The sequence below is a fragment of the Impatiens glandulifera genome, chromosome 1 (assembly GCF_907164915.1).
Source record: "Impatiens glandulifera chromosome 1, dImpGla2.1, whole genome shotgun sequence".
NCBI classification, from domain to species: Eukaryota; Viridiplantae; Streptophyta; class Magnoliopsida; order Ericales; family Balsaminaceae; genus Impatiens; species Impatiens glandulifera.
Window position 1 is genome coordinate 87285286 of NC_061862.1, and position 18104 is coordinate 87303389.

Consider the following 18104-nt stretch of genomic DNA (forward strand, 5'->3'; position numbering starts at 1 on the left):
GAAAGCGAACTCCAAGACCTTTCTAATGGTAGCCCATTGATCCCAAATAATTGAGTAGAACGTGAGCTATGGTTTTTTGAGGTGCAGCATGTTGCCATTTTTCTATAGGAGTTTGACTTGTGCACATGAGTCACCTTGTGTCCACTTAAAAAGTTCTATAAAGGTTGAATGACGATGTGAGATCGACAACATTCAAACAGGGCATGTCCTAGCTATCCGCACATGATCTAAAATTCTATTTTTAGGCATCACATCTCAAGTTATGAAATTTTAACAAAGGGTATGTCAAATTTGGTCCGATTTTGGGCACCATGCCTTGTTTCAAAAACTCATTGTGTTTGAAGGCTTCATTCTAAAATCGGGCTGAGAAGTTTTGTAGAGGAATCTCTCAGCTTTCCCACGATGAAGAACACGCATGGGTTCCTTCATGTATAAAGAATATTTGGGGAAGTTAATTATGTGTCATCACCTAGTTGATTAACTCTAGTGCAGTTGACCATGAGTTGACTTGTGTTGACCCGTCATTCACTCGTCCAAGTTGACTATGGTTGACTTTTTTTTGAAAAAATGATTTTCCTTCCTTTAGTTTTCGGAGCATTTTCCTGAAAAATTGTAAAAAATAATATTATACTCCGAATTCACGATTTTTTGAATCGATCAATTTGAAGGTATCAATTTCTCATATTCCAAGTATTTTTGCGAAGAAGTGTTTAAACAAAAAAAAACAATATATAGCCATTTTAAGAAAATTGCAAAAAACAATATTATACACAAAATTCACAATTTTCCGAGTCAATCAATCTGAATAGCAATTCATTTAAATTTTTAGTATTTTCAAAAAGTGGTATTTTGACAAAGTTAGAATAATTCAACTAGGGCCAGATTTGAGAAATGATTTTCATATTTTGGTATCCCGGTCTAGAAATCAAGTATGATCATAATACTAGACCGGATATATTTATTTTAATTTTTGGGTTGTATAAATATGGTGTCTACACTACTTGTTGTTTTTACAAGAGGACAATGTATCGATTATATGTGATATATTCGTGGTACTAAAAAATAAATAAGAACTCCTATGTTGGTTGAGGTATTGAATCAGCACTTATCATTTTTTCAAAAATGTAAGTGTACCGATTCTACGAGATATATCCCGATTGCCAAAACAAAAATGTTGACTCATAGTGATTTAGATATTGAAATTATCACTCATTGTTCATCTAAATATTGTCTAGATTGCAAAAGCAAGAACTTGAGTGTACCGACTTTATCAGATACACCTTGAGTCTAATAAAGCTCTTCTCAAAACCAAGATTTATAAAATTGTACGTCTTAAATATCGACCTCTCTTTCAAAAAAGTTTTATCTTTCAACTTAATAGAAAATTAGCTCCATGCCTTACATTCCTCTTGATTCCCCAAGTGAAAGAATTCGGGATTTTAATGATAAGCTGGGATCGAGTATTTTAAATGAATTTAGTTGATTGCTTCTAAGTCCCATGACTTACCTTCCTCTCGAATCTTGTAAAATGAGATGAGAAAGTAACTCACTCGGGAGATATCTCACCTTAAATAAGATAAGGAACCGAAATAGAACTTAGCAATGACACAGACATATATATATTGACACTATTTTAAGAGTCAACACTTAGTTTGCTTCTTAAGAAACTAAAAATAATTGTTTTAAGAAATTCTTTTGTGGTCGTTACTTGGTTACGTGTGAGAAAGGTCTTCGGTGTTATGACTCACATTCAAACAGATTATCTCTACTCCAAAATAAATTTATCCTTTTAAAGTTAAATATCATTTTACACCATTCATAAATTTAAATCTCAAACCTAATATCACACTTCTAAAAGATTTTACTTATGTCATAACCTAGGATCTAGGGGACTATGCTCATTTTTTCCTTTAACATACATCTAGGTCCTAACATTTAGTAGATGAGATTTCATGTAGGTTTAGTTAAAGTACCTATAGAGTAAGTAGCAAATAAAGACATAAAACTAATAAATTACTTAAACCTACAATATATCCAAAAATTATGGTTAATATACCGAAGTATTAGAAATAATTCAAGGACCGTCTAAGAATTTTTCTCATGATTTTTTGAGACCTACAGCACAAGTTATGGACACTACAAAATAGGAAAATAGTTATAAAATATTCAAAAATCCCTACAATCAAAAGTTTGAGTTTCATAAAATGTAGAAAATTGTTTTGAATCGTTTTCTATTTTTCATATTTTTTAAAAATAGTTAAGGATTCATTAGATAAAAAAAAAAATACCTTAAAATCACTATCTACCAAACAAATTAACGAGCCTTAATAATTAAACCGGACTGGCCGACTGGCAGGCTGACCGAATTCTAGGCCAGACCGGCCTGATCAACATTAGAAGTCATAAATGATACATTCATTGTAGGTGGAATCGGGATATGCACATCATATATATATATATATATATATATATATATATATATATATATATATATATATATATATATTTATCCGGTTCTCCATCTTTCACCATAGGCTGTCATATATCTTCAACAAAATATTTTTCTACTTTCATAAATGGTATGGTGGATCCTCCACAATTAGGACATAAACATGTCATTGAGAAATACCTCATTTTGTGCATTATATTCTGTTGAGTTCGATGAGTTCGACTTCTTGTGATACAAATGAGATCCTTACTCGAGACATCTTATACACTTCACCGTCAACCGTTATGGTTTTGTCTCTATACATGAATTTGAGTTTCTGATGAAGTGTTGAAGCTACGACTTTAACTAGCCATGGTCTCCCATGAATTAGATTGTAAGACGGTTGCATATCGATAACACATCGATAACACATAAATCAAGTTCAAAAGGCACGCCGACTATCTCGGTGGTTATCTTCAGAATCCCCATTATCTCTCGCTTAAAGTTATTAATGTCATCCCCTCTTCTAGCTTAGCGGCAACAAGAGGTGGATATCTCCAGGCCTCCATGAGGTCTTAGATTCGAGTCTGTCAAGCGGCAAGTTCTGCGCCTGGTTAAATGGATAAATATGTTTGCGGGCTATTTACTTATCTCGCGGATATTAGTCGCAGTGGAACTCAACGTTCTCAAAAAAAAGTTATTAATGTCTCTAACGCATAAATCAAACGAGAGAACTCTGCCGTTGGCGACGCCAACCTGTCGCCAACCTTATCAAGCGTTCTCCATGGAAGAATGTTTACTGGTGGGCATGTGTCTACTAAGGCCATAAGAACAATATTTTCTTCCATATGAATGAATATGTATAAAGTCTTAGTATTACTTGCCCACAATTGACTAGTCGGCGTCGTCAAAGATAATCATGTGGCAAGCCAAACTTGCAGATATCATATTCTCTAAATCCTCTTTGTTAGTGTTTTTTTTTTTAAAACATCTTTGTTATTGTTTATTTAAATGGTAAGAGGAAGTAGTCACGTAACTATAAATTATTTATTTTTGTTAATATCATCATAACTGTTTTAAAATTGATTAAAATATAAATAAAAAAGACTTACATTTTAACTTATCAAGATGACCCAATGATAAGAATTCTATCTAGAAACGCTTTGAATTAAAAGAGGCAGGGTTGTGGGGTATCATGTTAGTTTTTCTTATTTTAAAAAAAAAAAAATACATTTATATACAAATTAATTTTGTAGTTGATAAAATTTTAATAAATGATTACCTTTATATTTATTTTTGTCATTTTGAAAGAAAAAAAAATACCATATTAAATCGAAAACAAGTTTTTCTAAATTAATTCATGTCTATCTTATTATTTGGTTTCTTTCTTACTATCCACAAATGTCAAAAATTTTAATGTTAATATTACATTCAAAATTATTACAATTAAACGAAAGAGTTACCTACATATCATTAATTTTTAAATAATAAAAAAATAAAAATAAAATAAAATATTAAATGTATAAATTTTCAATCACTCAATTTTTCAGGATAATTTTAGAAGGAACTCATTTAAGTTTCATAACAATGAGTAATGAAGAAAAGCAAATCAACTCAAAATTACGAACGTAGGTGAAATTTGTTTTTATTTGAGAATTAGTAAGTAATGTAAAAAAAAAAATTGGTCATTGAATATATATATATATATATATATATATATATATATATATATATATATATATAATCATATCCGACAACAAAATTAGACTACCCATTAAACATTATAGTAATTTTCAGATTATAAAAATTAGAGATAATAAATTCGATCCAATTAAAATGACCAAAAATAAATTCATTACATTAATTTCTTACCCAATAACTAATTCACATCTAAGTCGCAAAGAGACAATTTATTATTTACATATTCATCTCCTTCATTCAACTATCTCCCCATCCAAGATAAAAAGACAACAACAAAAAAAAGAGACTTCAGTCCATTAGTTTTCATGTTTCAAGTTACCAAAGAAAGAGTCTCACATAAGGCAAAATATCAAAAGGGCCAACTTCTAATTCTCATTTTAACGAGAATAGCAATCGAATATGATCATTCTTAATTCTCCCCCCTCCATCTTGAAATGCTTCTCTAGCACCATCCTTCTTAACCTCTTGTAACTTCACCATCCTCTCTTCTATGGTATTTTTCGCAATCAGTCGAACAACCTTAACCTTCTCGGTCTGTCCAATCCTATGAACCCGATCCATGGCTTGCTCCTCCACTGCAGGGTTCCACCACGGTTCAAGAAAATACACACGAGAAGCAACCGTCAGATTTATTCCCACACCCGAAGCTTTCAAACTCGCAAGCAAAACCGTCGCCCCGCCCACCATCGAGAACTCTTTTATAATCTCGCCTCTCTTTTTCGCATTCATAGACCCATCCAAACGTAAGAACTTAAAACCGGCCTCTCTCAACGGTTCTTCAAGCATTATCAACATTTTCCTAAACTGGGAAAAGATAACCGATTTCCTTGAAGGGTTCTCGTTTCTAGATTCGATTAGAAGTTTTAGCAGTTGAGAAACCTTTGACGACAACTTGGAATTCGGAACCTTAATAGGCCCATTGTTGTCTGAGACATCTTGGGGAGCCGAAAAGAGATCTGATTCTGATAAAGGGTGACGGCACATTGGACAAGCGCGTCTAGTATCCTTTAGTGTTTTCAAGATGCAGGCTTTACAAAATAAGTGGGCACAACACGTGATGATCATGTTTGTTGTCGGACACATACATATGGGACAATCAAAATCCTCCCCTTCTTGTAAAAATGCAACCATCTTTTTTAGTAATTCTGGTTTGTTCTTCACATCTGCAACAACCCATAAAACGGAACCATTTCAGAATTTTTCAGGCTCAATTCGAGCACATTTTTAGATCATATGCTTGTACACAATACTACGTAAGGATTGAGGAAAATACCTTCTATTTCAGATGGGAGCAACAGTTTGAGATCTGCAGGGCACATTGCGACATCTATACAAATCTGGCGTAGGCGTAAGATTACACTGAGTACATTCATATAATTGTTTGTTACTCTACTTGGACTAATATAGCTTGAGACAACAACCCTTGCTTCAGCTTCCAACTGATCGTACAACGTTCTTTCTGCAGAAGAAAGTTCAACAAAGCAAGTCTCTATGGACTTCTCTGGCAGCAATCCATCTAAGCTTCCTTCTTTTGTTCTCCTCAAACTCAATGTTGCTACCAAAGTCTGTCATCACAACAACATAACATCAATTGATTCACATGAAAATCATTGCATTTGTAGTTTAGAACAATACATAATCAATTACCTGCAAACGAGTGAGTCCCAATTGAAATTCTTGAGCAAGTGGTCTGGAAATCAACCTCCTCCAATAGCATCTTATTGAAAATGGCTCGAATCTTAAAAAGGTCATGAAAGCAAACAAATCAAAAAACCCATTCTGTATTGGTGTTCCGGTGACAGCCCACCTCATCTTAGCATTCAGGTTAGCAACAACGCGACTCTGTTGAGTTTTGTAATTCCTAATTACATGTGCTTCGTCCAATACAAGCCGCCACCATTCAATCTTCTTTATGGGTGATTCTTCCCAAGTTTCTTCAGAAACTAGAGTTGCATATGTTGTTAAAACAATATCATATTTTTGAAGTTCTTTAGGATCATCAGTTCTTTCACCATAATACATATACATCTTCATGCTTCCTGGTTTGGTATGATCTCCTAATTGAGTTACCCATGTTGAAATTACAGATGGAGGACAAACAACCAGAGTTGTTTTCAAACTCTTCTTTTCTACCTTCTGTCTCTTTCTTGAATTTTTAGTTGGTTGTTTATCGAAAGCAATCAAAGAAAGTAAAGTTAGAGTTTTACCCAATCCCATATCATCTGCTAAGATTCCGCCTCGCAAAGGATGGGGACGCGTACTGGTCTGATAGTTTGTCAATACATTAACATAAAGCCCATCTTTCTCCTCCCAAAAAGGAGGCAATTCGTTTGAAGTTTCTTTGTAAACTAACCATCCCAAACCTTCTTTCTGATGAGGGAGGAGTTCCGATTTGATTATATCATGTGGCGGTTCCAATTTCTCTAGCGCTCTCTTCCTTATTTCCTCGTTCACCAGTTTGAATATCTCATCCACCTGTTGCAGTATCTTCCCTTTACTTCTCTCCATCACCACTACCGCCTCAGACAAGCCAAACCCAGCATCATTTTGAGATATTAACTGTAACCCACATCTCGAAAGTTCTGATCGAACCGTGTTGAACTCCTCACGTCGCGTGAAGATGTGCACTTGAACCGGGAGTTTAAATTTCGCAACTCCTCCCTTCGCAAAATTGGGAACGATGCCTTCGACTGTAATCAGATTCTGGTCGATTAGCGGTGCAAGAACAGACGCGATTATCTTCTCTATATAACCCACCTGAATAATCCGCGTATTGAGTACCTTAATCGCGTTGGGGTCGAAAGCATTCAGAGGCTCTCTTACCAAAGCCACCATCTCCCTGCCGCTGATTTTTCCATTGTAATGCTTAATACCTACGATTTGGCATAATACGAATCCAAGCAGGTACTTCTCATACCCTGATTGAGAATCAAGAGGGCTTTCAGTGTCTTCGTCGGAGTTGTTCAGTGTATTCGGATGACGGCCATTCTCTTCCATAATTTCTTGGACTGAGAAAAGGAAAGCGTAAAAGTTCCGGTGAAGATTTTGGAATTCGGAACGCCGTTTCTCTTCTTTGTAGAGTGAAAGAACCCGCCTTTGTTTCAAACGTATGCCAATTTTCTAAATTATTTATTATAAATAAATGATCATATTAAAAGTTTGGAAATAAGTGCACATTTTCTTCATAAAATTGTAAAAATGACTAGATTAATTTTCACTGTCATTTTAAGAATTTAAAGGATTTAATCTAGAAATGACATTCAAAACAATTTGGGGGTCATTTTAAATTTTTGTATGAATAATTTAAATTAGACTATAAATATATCTGTTGTAGAGAAATTTTTTTAAAAATTAATATAATAACATTTCACTTTTTTTTTAACTAATGAAATATATATATATATATATATATATATATATATATATATTATAGAAAAGAACTTGATAATATAAATAAGTTCATTGTAGGGTTTCGATTTTCAAATAGAAATTTTGACATTCTTTATTTTGTAATTTTCGGATCATCTTCTTATAGTTTGTCCTACCAACACAACTTTCTAATTTATTATACTTAAATAGTTAATTTAGAGTTTTAGTATATAAAATTCAAATTATTCATCAAACGTCTTATTTCTTTCTTATATAAATACACATCATTCTCACTGTAATTGTAATCTAACTTCTAAAATCAATTTCGTATATTCTCCATTTTGATCTTCAATGCTAATATGCTATATACTCTAACTCAGTGGCGGACCTACAAGGGGGCCTGGGCCTCCCCAACCATAAAAGTTTTAAGATATTATATATATATATATTTATCAAATAAGGTTTTGTTCTGCTGGTTTTGGAGTTGACCTCCGTTATGGAGGTCAGGTGATCAAACTCACATTTTCTTTATACAAACATTATTTTTTAATATTTATAATAAATTAACACTTTCTTTTATAAAAAAATTAATTTATAATTATAGTATTCTAATTTCAAATATAATTTTATTAAAGTAATTATTATTTTTATTTTATACCAACAATATTTTTTAAGATACAATATTTATAATAATAATACATAAATTTTAGTTAATATATAAATAAGATTTATTTATATAATTTAAAATATAAAGAATTATATATAAAATAATTAAAATCATATAAGATTATTATTTATTTTAAAATTACATTTATATTATAATTATATATATATATATATATATTTTATTAATTTCAATATAATTAATTAATAATATAAATTACTTATAAAATAAAAATTAAAATAATAATTTATATAAATATAAGGGTAAAATAATAATTTATATAAATATAAAGGTAAAATATTATTTTATATTTTTTAATTTTAAATTAGTTTTAAACTATTACAACAAATAAATGTATTTGTTATATTTTATTTAAGGGCCTAGGTTATGACATATATCTATTTTTAGTTATTTGTTTTATGTAGGATATAGAATAATGGAGATGTTCTATAAACAAATTTTTACTTTTACATCACATGTGAGCATTTTCAATCAATTATTGAGCCTTCTAATGAGTCTAATGTTACTGATCAAATATACATGGTTAGAACATAGCATATCAAAAGATACATCATTTTGTTTTTAGTGTTATCTTTTTAAGCCTTTAAATAGAGAAAACGTAGATGTTGCCTTTATAGGAGATGGGTACAAAAATTGGAAAAGGGCGTTAGAAAGATTCAATCGACATATGGGAACATTAAATAGTTGTCATAATGAAGCTATAAATCAATTTGAATCATTTCAAGATCAAAGACATAACATGAGAAACGTTTTACGTACACATGGTCGTGATATAGAAATAAATTATCGCACCCGTTTAACGACAATGTTTGATGTAACACGCTTTCTATTGAGGCAAGGATTACCTTTTCGAGGACATGATGAGTCAAGTAGTTCATCAAATAAAGGTAATTTTCTTGAATTGATTGATTGGTATAGTCAACGTAATGAAGATATTTTCTCTTCTTTTTGTACCGATTCATGGACAAGAATAATTTAGTAATTGTGCTTGTTAGTATTTTTATGTAATTACCGAGTAAAATTTTAATTAAAAAATGCATTTATTTGATCGCAAAAAAAATGCTACGTTACTATGTATTTGGCCCCCCGAGAAAATATATCTGGGTCCGCCACTACTCTAACTCTAATACATATGAGACACATAGTCACATGGTCATTCGTTTTTTCTCTTACCTCTTACTTATTTATCTATTTTAAACTGTATAGATAAATTCAATACCATATTAAACAACTTTAAAGAGGTTCGCCATCAAGTTCATTCTATGAAATATTTAACCATATACACTTATCTTTAAGGACTATCATTGAACGTGCATTTAGAGTATGCAACAAAAAAAAGACGAATTTTAGAGAATTGTGTTGAATTTTTTATAAAAACTCAAACACATATCTTTATTAGCAATCATGTGTTTACACAATTTTGTGAGACGTCATGTTGTTGACGAAGATGGAGATGACAATGATGAAGACAAAACTACAACTCTAGCAATGAGGATAACGATTATGATGATGACGACGATAACTATGATGTGCAAGAGAATATTCATGGTGATGAAGGAGAGGAAATTAGTGTATTTGGCATTCAAATTGTGGCGACGTAATGAACAAACACATTTGCAAATTATGTTTTTCAGTTTTTATTAATTAGTATTAAAAATCTCAAATATAATGAAAGATTATCTTAAACAATTAAATTATTTTTATTGTATAATTCATTTATAATTAAATTTTATCATTTCTATAATTATATAAATAAATAAAAATATTTTTAAACTATAAATAATAATATAAAATATAAAATTAATATACATTTACACCAAACATATAAATTATAAATTAAAAAATAATTTACAGCTACACTTGTTCATACCAAATGCAATCAGAATGCATCTAGAAATTATTTTTTGATTTCTCAGCCAAATTCAGACCAGCTCCATTTCCAAAATAAGCAAAATTGAGAGAAAAAATCCTTCAAAAAAAATATATTTTTTATTAAATATTATAAAATCCAATGTAAATACTTCCAACTATTCTATATAAATATCTCAACTATGTAAATAGGGCGACAAATGAGCCAAGTTGAGCACCAGCCAACTTAAGTTCGAGCTCAGCTCGATTCACTTTCTATAGGCTCGGCTCGCACTCAAGCTCGAATTAGTTTACAAATTTGAGCTCGAACTTGACTAAACAATTTATCCACGAGCTCGAGCTCAACTCAATCTAAAACTAACTTTTAAATTGAAAATATCAAACCAACATAGCTTTTAAAATTTCGAAACGAAATTATGAAATCGTAAATAAAACTTATTGATTGATTGACTAATAAAGGAGCTTTCTTCCTTATTCCCCGTCTCTATTTCTCTCGTTAAAATCTGTGATGAAACTCTTTTTCATGTTGATAGGAGGGAATGGAAGCGACTAGACACGACAATAGAGTAAGGTAAGTGAGATGGACCGATTAAGTATGATTTAAAAAAATTGTTATAAACAAAGATGGTTGCGAAGAGGATTAAAGTTTTCGAATTAATTTTGACGATGGAGCAGAAATGTATGATGATACCTCGAAAGTAAGTATGTGATTGATTTTTCTGGTGACATTACTATTATCTATATATATAATAATGCTTAATTTCAAAATGTCCGAATTGTCGGGTCGAGAGTTGTGATTATGTGAGAGTAAATGGATACTTGTTTCGGATTGTGGGTTGACCCGTCCATAAACATAAACGGTTAAAAATAAAATTAAAAAGGATATATGTATGTTTTGACTTTGTAATATAACAAAACAAGTACAACCCTTCAACAAACCCTTTAATTCATTTATATATATATATATATATATATATATATATATTTATTTATTTATTTTTTGAGAAAAACAATTTAACGTCATTTCATAAAAAATCCCAAAAATGAAAAAAAACAAATGAGTTTCTATATTTTCTTAAACAAGCCTAGGAAAATTAAGTTCGTTACGGTATTAAAAACAAGTGAATTACAAACAATCATTGGAATTACAAACAAATTTAAATTGCGTTTATCTCGCTAAAAAAAATAGCATTTTTGGTGACTTCTTGATATGATACCTTCTAGTTCCTGAAGAGGTTTCAATTATGTTCGTTTTTTGAGACTCTTTTCCACGTATGGATGTTCGCGCTACAATCAATTACAATATCATCCTAGGTCTACTCTAGACTTCTTCAATTCCTCGAAAATGCCCTCGTGTTTCTCTCCCGCCAAATGATATAAATTGTTGAACCGAGTTCGCATTTGAAAATATTTGACTTAAACTTTGTGTCATTTGCTTTCTTTATAGCCACTTCCTTTATTTCTTTTCAGTCTCCTAGGAATTGGGTCATCTCCATATTTTTTACAAATTCCCAAAATCTTTGAATAAATATAATATATATATAAATATAATATATATATATATATATAATCAACCTTAACAGTGAAAGAGAGAGTTAGGTTAATTTTTGAAAGAAATTGACATATTATTTATTTTAATAATAAATTTAAATAAATAAAATTAATATTTCAAAATTTATTAATTAATAAATTTTAATAATAATAATTTAATTTAAATATATTAAAATAATAAGTATTTATTAAATATTAAAAAATATAAATAATATATATAACTAATTTTTAATTTTAGTCATATAAATTATATATGCATACACAAAATTATAAATATATATCAACAATCTTAAGTGGTTAAAATGTTAATGCTATAGAATAGAGACCATGGTTCAAATCCTATTAGGCATAAATTTTAAATTATTAAAAAATATGTATGGTTAATATGTGAAATAAAAACGTCGGTTTATCAAAACGAGGAGATGGTTGAATACGAATGATATTTGGTTATGGTTGGGTAATGACATTTACGATATGGAATGAGATGGTTTGTTGTTTTGACTAAAGTGAAAATACAAATTCACAAGATAATAGGTCAATTGAGGTGGATAAAAATATGGAATGAGATGGTTATGCCACACGATAAGAAGTCGACTGAGTCAATTGAGGTGGATAAAAATATGGAATGAGATGATTGGTTAGTCGAAAAGTTAAGGTCATAAGATGAGAAGTCTAATTTAAATTGGTAGATAAATGTGAAATGAGTTAGTTCAAGTGCTTTAAGGTCACGAGAGAGAGTTTAATTGAGCATTGATGGACTAAAGTGGTGGTAAAAAAGAGATTGGTAATGCTTGAATAATGTCACGAGATGAGAGGTTCATTAAAAAAAAATATGTGAGAAAATTAGTTATTTGTGAGGTCGATTGGGGATTAGTAGGTCAAAGTGAGGGTAAAAGAGATTTGTAATGTACTAAAATGAAAGTTTAAGGTCACAGTATGAGATGTCCGATGGAAAAATATGCGAGAAAATTAGTTATTTGACTGAAGTGAAAGCTAAGGTCATGAGATGAGAAGTCCAATTTGAATTGGTAGATAAATGTGGAATGAGTCAGTCTGAGTACTTTAAGGTCACGAGATGAGAGTTTGATTGAGCATTGATGGGGTTAAAGTGATGGTAAAAAGAGATTGGTAATGCTTGAGTAAGGGCACGAGATAAGAGTTCATTGAGGAAAAAATATGTGAGAAGATTAGTTTTTTTAGAAATGGTTTACGCTATTAATTAAAAAGACCCGAAAATGGTAAAAGGAGTACAAGAGCTGAAATTGATCTTACAACAATTTGCTCAAAGTCAACACACGATGGCCATGAGGAATCCATAGTTGACCTAAGAAACACACACATATACATGAAACCAAAGTACAAAAGTGAATAAGTATGAAACTAGCAATCAATCAACTAAAACAAGACGATTGTGGTTGATTTCCTCGAACTCATCTCTCTTGTCTTTTCCCTTGTTCTTTCTTTCCTTTTTCTTATCACCCTTAGGTCTTTTTTGGATATATTTCCAGATAGAGTTCCGGCTTCTTCGTCTTCGCTAGCTTCTCTTGTCACTTTTTTCCTTTTGGGCTTGATTTTGGAGTTGAGCATATGAATTTTTTCCCTTAAGGTGATTTCTTTGACTACGTTGCGGCTTTCTTTGGTTTCAGAGATCATGATTTTCGAGATGCTTTGGCTTTCTCTATCATCCACGTCGACGTTAGGCTTTTCGAACCTAATTAGTGGGAAAAGGGCCTTAGTTTTAGGCTCCAATTAGGGTGAATAAATATGCGAGAAGATTAGTTATTTGAGAGGTTGACTGGGGATTGATGGACCAAAGTAAGGGTAAAAGAGATTGGTAATGTACTAAAGTGAAAGGTTAAGGTCACAGTAAGAGATGTTCGATTAGGAGGGATAAATATGCGAGAAGATTAGTTATTTGAGAGGTTGACTGGGGATTGGTAGGCCAAAGTGAGGGTAAAAGAGATTGGTAATGTACTAAAGTGAAAGTTTAATGTCACAGTAAGAGATGTTCGATTATGGTGGAAAATATGCGAGAAGATTAGTTGTTTGACCGGAGTGATAGTTAAGGTCATGAGATGAGAAGTCTGATTTGAATTTGTAGATAAATGTGAAATGAGTCCATCTGAGTGCTTTAATGTCACGAGATGAGAATTCGATTGAGCATTGATGGGCTAAAGTGATGATAAAAAATAGATTGGTAATGCTGGAGTAAAGTCACGAGATGAGAGGTTCATTAAGATAAAAAATATGTGAGAATATTAGTTGTTTGAGAGGTCGATTGAGGATTGGTGGGCCAAAGTGAGGGTAAAAGAGATTGATAATGTACTAAAGTGAAAGTTTAAGGTCACATTATAAAATATCCGATTAGGGTGGATAAATATGCGAGAAGATTAGTTGTTTAGCCAGAGTGAAAGTTAAGGTCATGAGATGAGAAGTTCGATTTGAATTGGTAGATAAATGTAGAATTAGTCAGTCTGAGTGTTTTAATCTGAGTGCTTTAAGGTCACGAGATGAGACTTCGATTAAGTATTAATGAGCTAAAGTGAATAAAATGTGGAATAAAAGTGTTTTATTTGTTATTTTAATATATTATTCGTGATTTATTAAGAATTTTAAACATTGAAATACATATTATTATAATTTTTTAATCATAATAGTTATTTTTAGTTAGAGTCGTTATGTTTAATGGAAAAATTGACAGGTTATTGGTGATACTTTCTAAAAATTTTAAGGGACAATTTGTTTTACAAAATACTTTGAAGCTTAAAAATAAGCGATTAGATTAGAGTAATTGAAAGACCACCTAATAAATTTGCCCTATATTACGTATTGTTGGATAGAAAAACATGGTAAGTTATTACAGTAGAGTTCGAGAATCAACTCTAAATAAAAGTCAAATTAGGTTTTTTTAGCACCAGAGATCCGAGATGACTAAATAGGGAAATTTGACTAAATGGCCTTAAAGATGACCTTATTTGAGTTTTTGACCCGCGCATAAAATTAAATGCTCTGATGACACATTTTTTTTGGACGAAAATGCCCCCGTTGCGAGACGCAACCGGATGCCGCGTGAAAATCTCACAATCGCGAGACGATTTTTTTTTTTGACTTGCGTCTCGCGAATAACGATTACGTCTCGCGATTTTGGACGTATCGCAAAAATGACAAAATCGTCTAAAATAAAGGTGTCACCAGCGCATTTAATTTTATGCGCCGGTAAAAAAACTCAAATAAAAGCATCTTTAAGGCTATTTTGTCAAATTTTCTAAATAAATGATCCTACTTATGAGAAGAGTTAGATATAATAATTTTATTATAAAAAAAAAATAGAATAAGAAGATGAAACCCCATTTCTTCTTCTTCCCTTATCCGAATTCCAGAGATACAACGAAGAGAGATAATGGCTCTCTGCTTCAACAGCTGCAGTCCCCGTTTCCTTCTTCTCCCGTCTCCTCCTTCTACTTCAACGTCTTCCATAGCCGCAATTCCGTGTATGAACAGCATCTTTTCACTCTTTTCTTTTAATATATTATTAATTCAGCACATGTATCTGAATGCGGCAGCAATTTCCCTTCCTTGTATCTGAATTGAATGAACACGCTTCTTAGTGATACAGATTTATGTTCGTTGTTTCTGTTCTTCTCGTATGCATTGTATGTATTTATGGTGTTCACATTCTTCATCTGTTCGGTTTGTTTACTCCTTAATTTTTGTAATCATTTTGTCAAACAGTTGGTCTGCGTGTTTCAATCTAAACCAAGATTTCAAATTCAGCTCTTTTTTGTTAAGTGATTAAAATTGTTTTTAAAGTAATTCACTTTCTCAATCAATTTTGTAAGACTGTGCTATTGTGATAAATAAATATTTTTCTTTCAGTTAACAGATCAACCAAGGACCTAAAACTCATCCTGGCAAGACCACCTATTCATGGACTTATGTTTCATAACTCATTTCTCATTCCAAAAGGAAAACGTGACCTGATTATTGTTAAGGCAACCGATGGTGTTGATGGAATAGAACAAACCGAGCCTGAACCTGCTGCAGTAAGTGAAGGTGGTGAAAATGTGCAAGTGCAGGATCTTCCATTGGAGTCCAAGCAGCAGATGCTGTTGGAGCAGAAGTTGAAAATGAAGTTGGCTAAGAAGATCAGGATGCGTAGAAAGAGGCTTGTTTCGAAGCGTAGGCTAAGGAAAAAGGGTAAATGGCCTCCTTCCAAGATCAACAGAAATGTCTAACCTTTTGCCCAATGCTCACTAGGCAGGTTCGGTGTTAAGTTTTCTCATTTCTAATCTGATATGGGTTTTGTAACAATATGAATGTATGTCTTCCAGTTGGATTACATTTGTGTACTTTCAAATTATCATAATACAATTTGTGATTTATGAGACAAGCCCAGTTTATATTCTTATTAATACTCATTCCCATTTGGTATTTTTCTTATCATCTAAACAACCAAGAAGTCAGGAAACTTGCATTTTAACACGAATTGCAGTGCTTAGAGAAGCTTTTGAGTATATTTGTGTTCCGGATGTCTTGCGACAAACAACCTCACAACAAGATTGGGAATAGTTTCATTACCCTAGAAAAGGTAACTTCCAAAGCCAAAATTTTGTTGAATGAAATCATGGTATTGTCTTGTTTACATCTTTGAAGTTGAAATGGATTATGATATTATGAGAGAGTGATTCTATGTTCTTTGAATATGGTATTCATAGATTCGATTGCACATGCTCTAGTTTGAAGGATGGTAGTGAGGCTAACCCATCACAATTAAAGAATAAGAAAAATAAAGCATGTATCTAATCATTTCAACAAGACCTTATAGTTGAGTATATTGCTTAGAACGCTCTGATTTTAAAGGGGTTCATGACTGTGAGGTGGTTATGCTAGCCATCCCAGAAATAAACTTGGATCACAAAAGAAAAGAAAAGAAAAATGTCACATTTGATAGATCCATTTTTCCAATTCTAACCATGTATTAGGCCCCAAGATCTCTAAATGAAACTTGAGAGCACTTAGAAATGAGTAAAATACATGTCCTTGGAGGAGGGTTTCCTAAAAGTCGATGGTGATTGTTAAATAGGGGCTTGTTTGATGTGTTTTATTTGGATTTAATTCAATTATATAATCATCTCATCGAGGCTTGATAGTTGAGCATATCACTTGTTTAAGGATGGTTATATACATTACTTGTATTATATGTCGCATTCTAACCACCAAGTAGCCCCGACAAGGTTCTTACTTCATAAACCAAAGTTTTTGGGTTTGATTCCCACTAGTCGCATCCCCGCTAATAAAAGACCTTTAGGGTTATTTTGATTTCAACAGGAAAACCCCCAAATTTTGTTTATAATTCGCAATAATAGGAACTATTTCAGTGTTTACAATTAGATTCTCTATTAATAAATGAACTAAATTTCATCCTAATTCTAATTTCAGTCTATCTTACATCCACTCCCCCATTACGAACTAAATGTAGTAAAAGTTTTGAGAACACTTGGTTTGGTACTATTATCCATTCTCTCCACTATGTAGCAATTGATGTCAAGACAATATTTTTTTAGTGATGTGAATTGTCACCTTGTTGTCTATGATATCCATTTTAATTCGCATAAGAGGCAAGAATTTGTATTATACTTTAACCGATATTACTTAAATTGTCGTATGTTGATAATCTAGTGTTAGAGAAATTTGTCCCGTCTACATTTGCTTGGTGGAGTAAATGTAATAAATCTTTTCATCTTACATTTGGAGGTAAAAGAATGAATTATTTATCATGTCAAATTCTTTCTTGACTGAATTTAAAGGGGCAAGTGAAGTCCATCCAACCGGTTATTTTAAAAGCGTTTGAAAAAATGGGTAATTCTTTTAATATCTAGAACTCTCTTAAAAAGTTTGAAAATATTAATAACAATATCATAAAATAAAATTTTGGTAAAAAATAAAAATGAATATCATGTCAAAGCGTTTTGTATTGTATGTAGTTTGTTATTATTATTATGAACTTTTTTTAATATATAATATATATTTATGTTTTAGTAATGATTTTTTTTTACGAACGAATTAATATTTTAAATCGACTAAACCAAAATTAAATTAAAATAAATAGATTGAGATTTTTTTCAAACCTATATCAAACTGTTTGATTGTCAAATTTTGGTATTTATAATCACAAATAGGAGATTAATCATTTATAATTGGTTTATTTATAATCACATAGGTTACATTGGCCATATTCAACAACTAAAGGTAAAAAAAGTACATTGGCCCTTGAACTATTCCAACATTACAATTAAACCCTTGTACTAATGAATGAACTAAATTTGATTTACTAATTCTAATATGGGTTCAATTTTACAAACTTCAGCACTTTCTCTTTAGTCAATACAAATGAGAGAGCTTACACAAGTATATTTTACAAAGTTGTCATGAACTATGGACTCTAATCCATAGGTATATTATTTACTTAATAATAATAATTATGTTATATATTTATTAAGA

General features: G+C 31.3%; 2 protein-coding genes across 2 annotated transcripts; one reads left to right on the forward strand and one right to left on the reverse strand.

Annotated features, from left to right (window-relative positions):
- Window positions 1-4362: 4362 nt before the first annotated feature.
- LOC124922052 (putative SWI/SNF-related matrix-associated actin-dependent regulator of chromatin subfamily A member 3-like 1) lies at window positions 4363-7174 on the reverse strand. Its single transcript, XM_047462778.1, has 3 exons — window positions 5777-7174; window positions 5403-5694; window positions 4363-5292 (listed from the first exon to the last, which is right to left on the reverse strand). The coding sequence occupies exons 1-3, from the start codon at window positions 7124-7126 to the stop codon at window positions 4502-4504; spliced, it is 2433 nt and encodes an 810-aa protein (XP_047318734.1). The 5' UTR covers window positions 7127-7174; the 3' UTR covers window positions 4363-4501.
- A 7775-nt stretch (window positions 7175-14949) lies between these two features.
- On the forward strand, window positions 14950-16034 carry LOC124922054 (50S ribosomal protein 5, chloroplastic). The gene is made up of 2 exons (XM_047462781.1): window positions 14950-15094; window positions 15480-16034. Exons 1-2 carry the CDS (start codon window positions 15004-15006, stop codon window positions 15836-15838), a joined length of 450 nt encoding a protein of 149 aa, XP_047318737.1. The 5' UTR covers window positions 14950-15003; the 3' UTR covers window positions 15839-16034.
- Window positions 16035-18104: the final 2070 nt, after the last annotated feature.

Bases quoted from the DNA above. Each gene is read 5' to 3' on its own strand.
- LOC124922052 (XM_047462778.1), bottom strand. From the start codon at position 7,126: ATGGAAGAGAATGGCCGTCATCCGAATACACTGAACAACTCCGACGAA. The intron at 5,695-5,776 runs GTAATTGATTAT...TTGTGATGACAG, and splicing joins TGGGACTCACTCGTTTGCAG to ACTTTGGTAGCAACATTGAG. The intron at 5,293-5,402 runs GTATTTTCCTCA...GGGTTGTTGCAG, and splicing joins GCTCCCATCTGAAATAGAAG to ATGTGAAGAACAAACCAGAA.
- LOC124922054 (XM_047462781.1), top strand. From the start codon at position 15,004: ATGGCTCTCTGCTTCAACAGCTGCAGTCCCCGTTTCCTTCTTCTCCCG. The intron at 15,095-15,479 runs GTATGAACAGCA...TTTTTCTTTCAG, and splicing joins TTCCATAGCCGCAATTCCGT to TTAACAGATCAACCAAGGAC.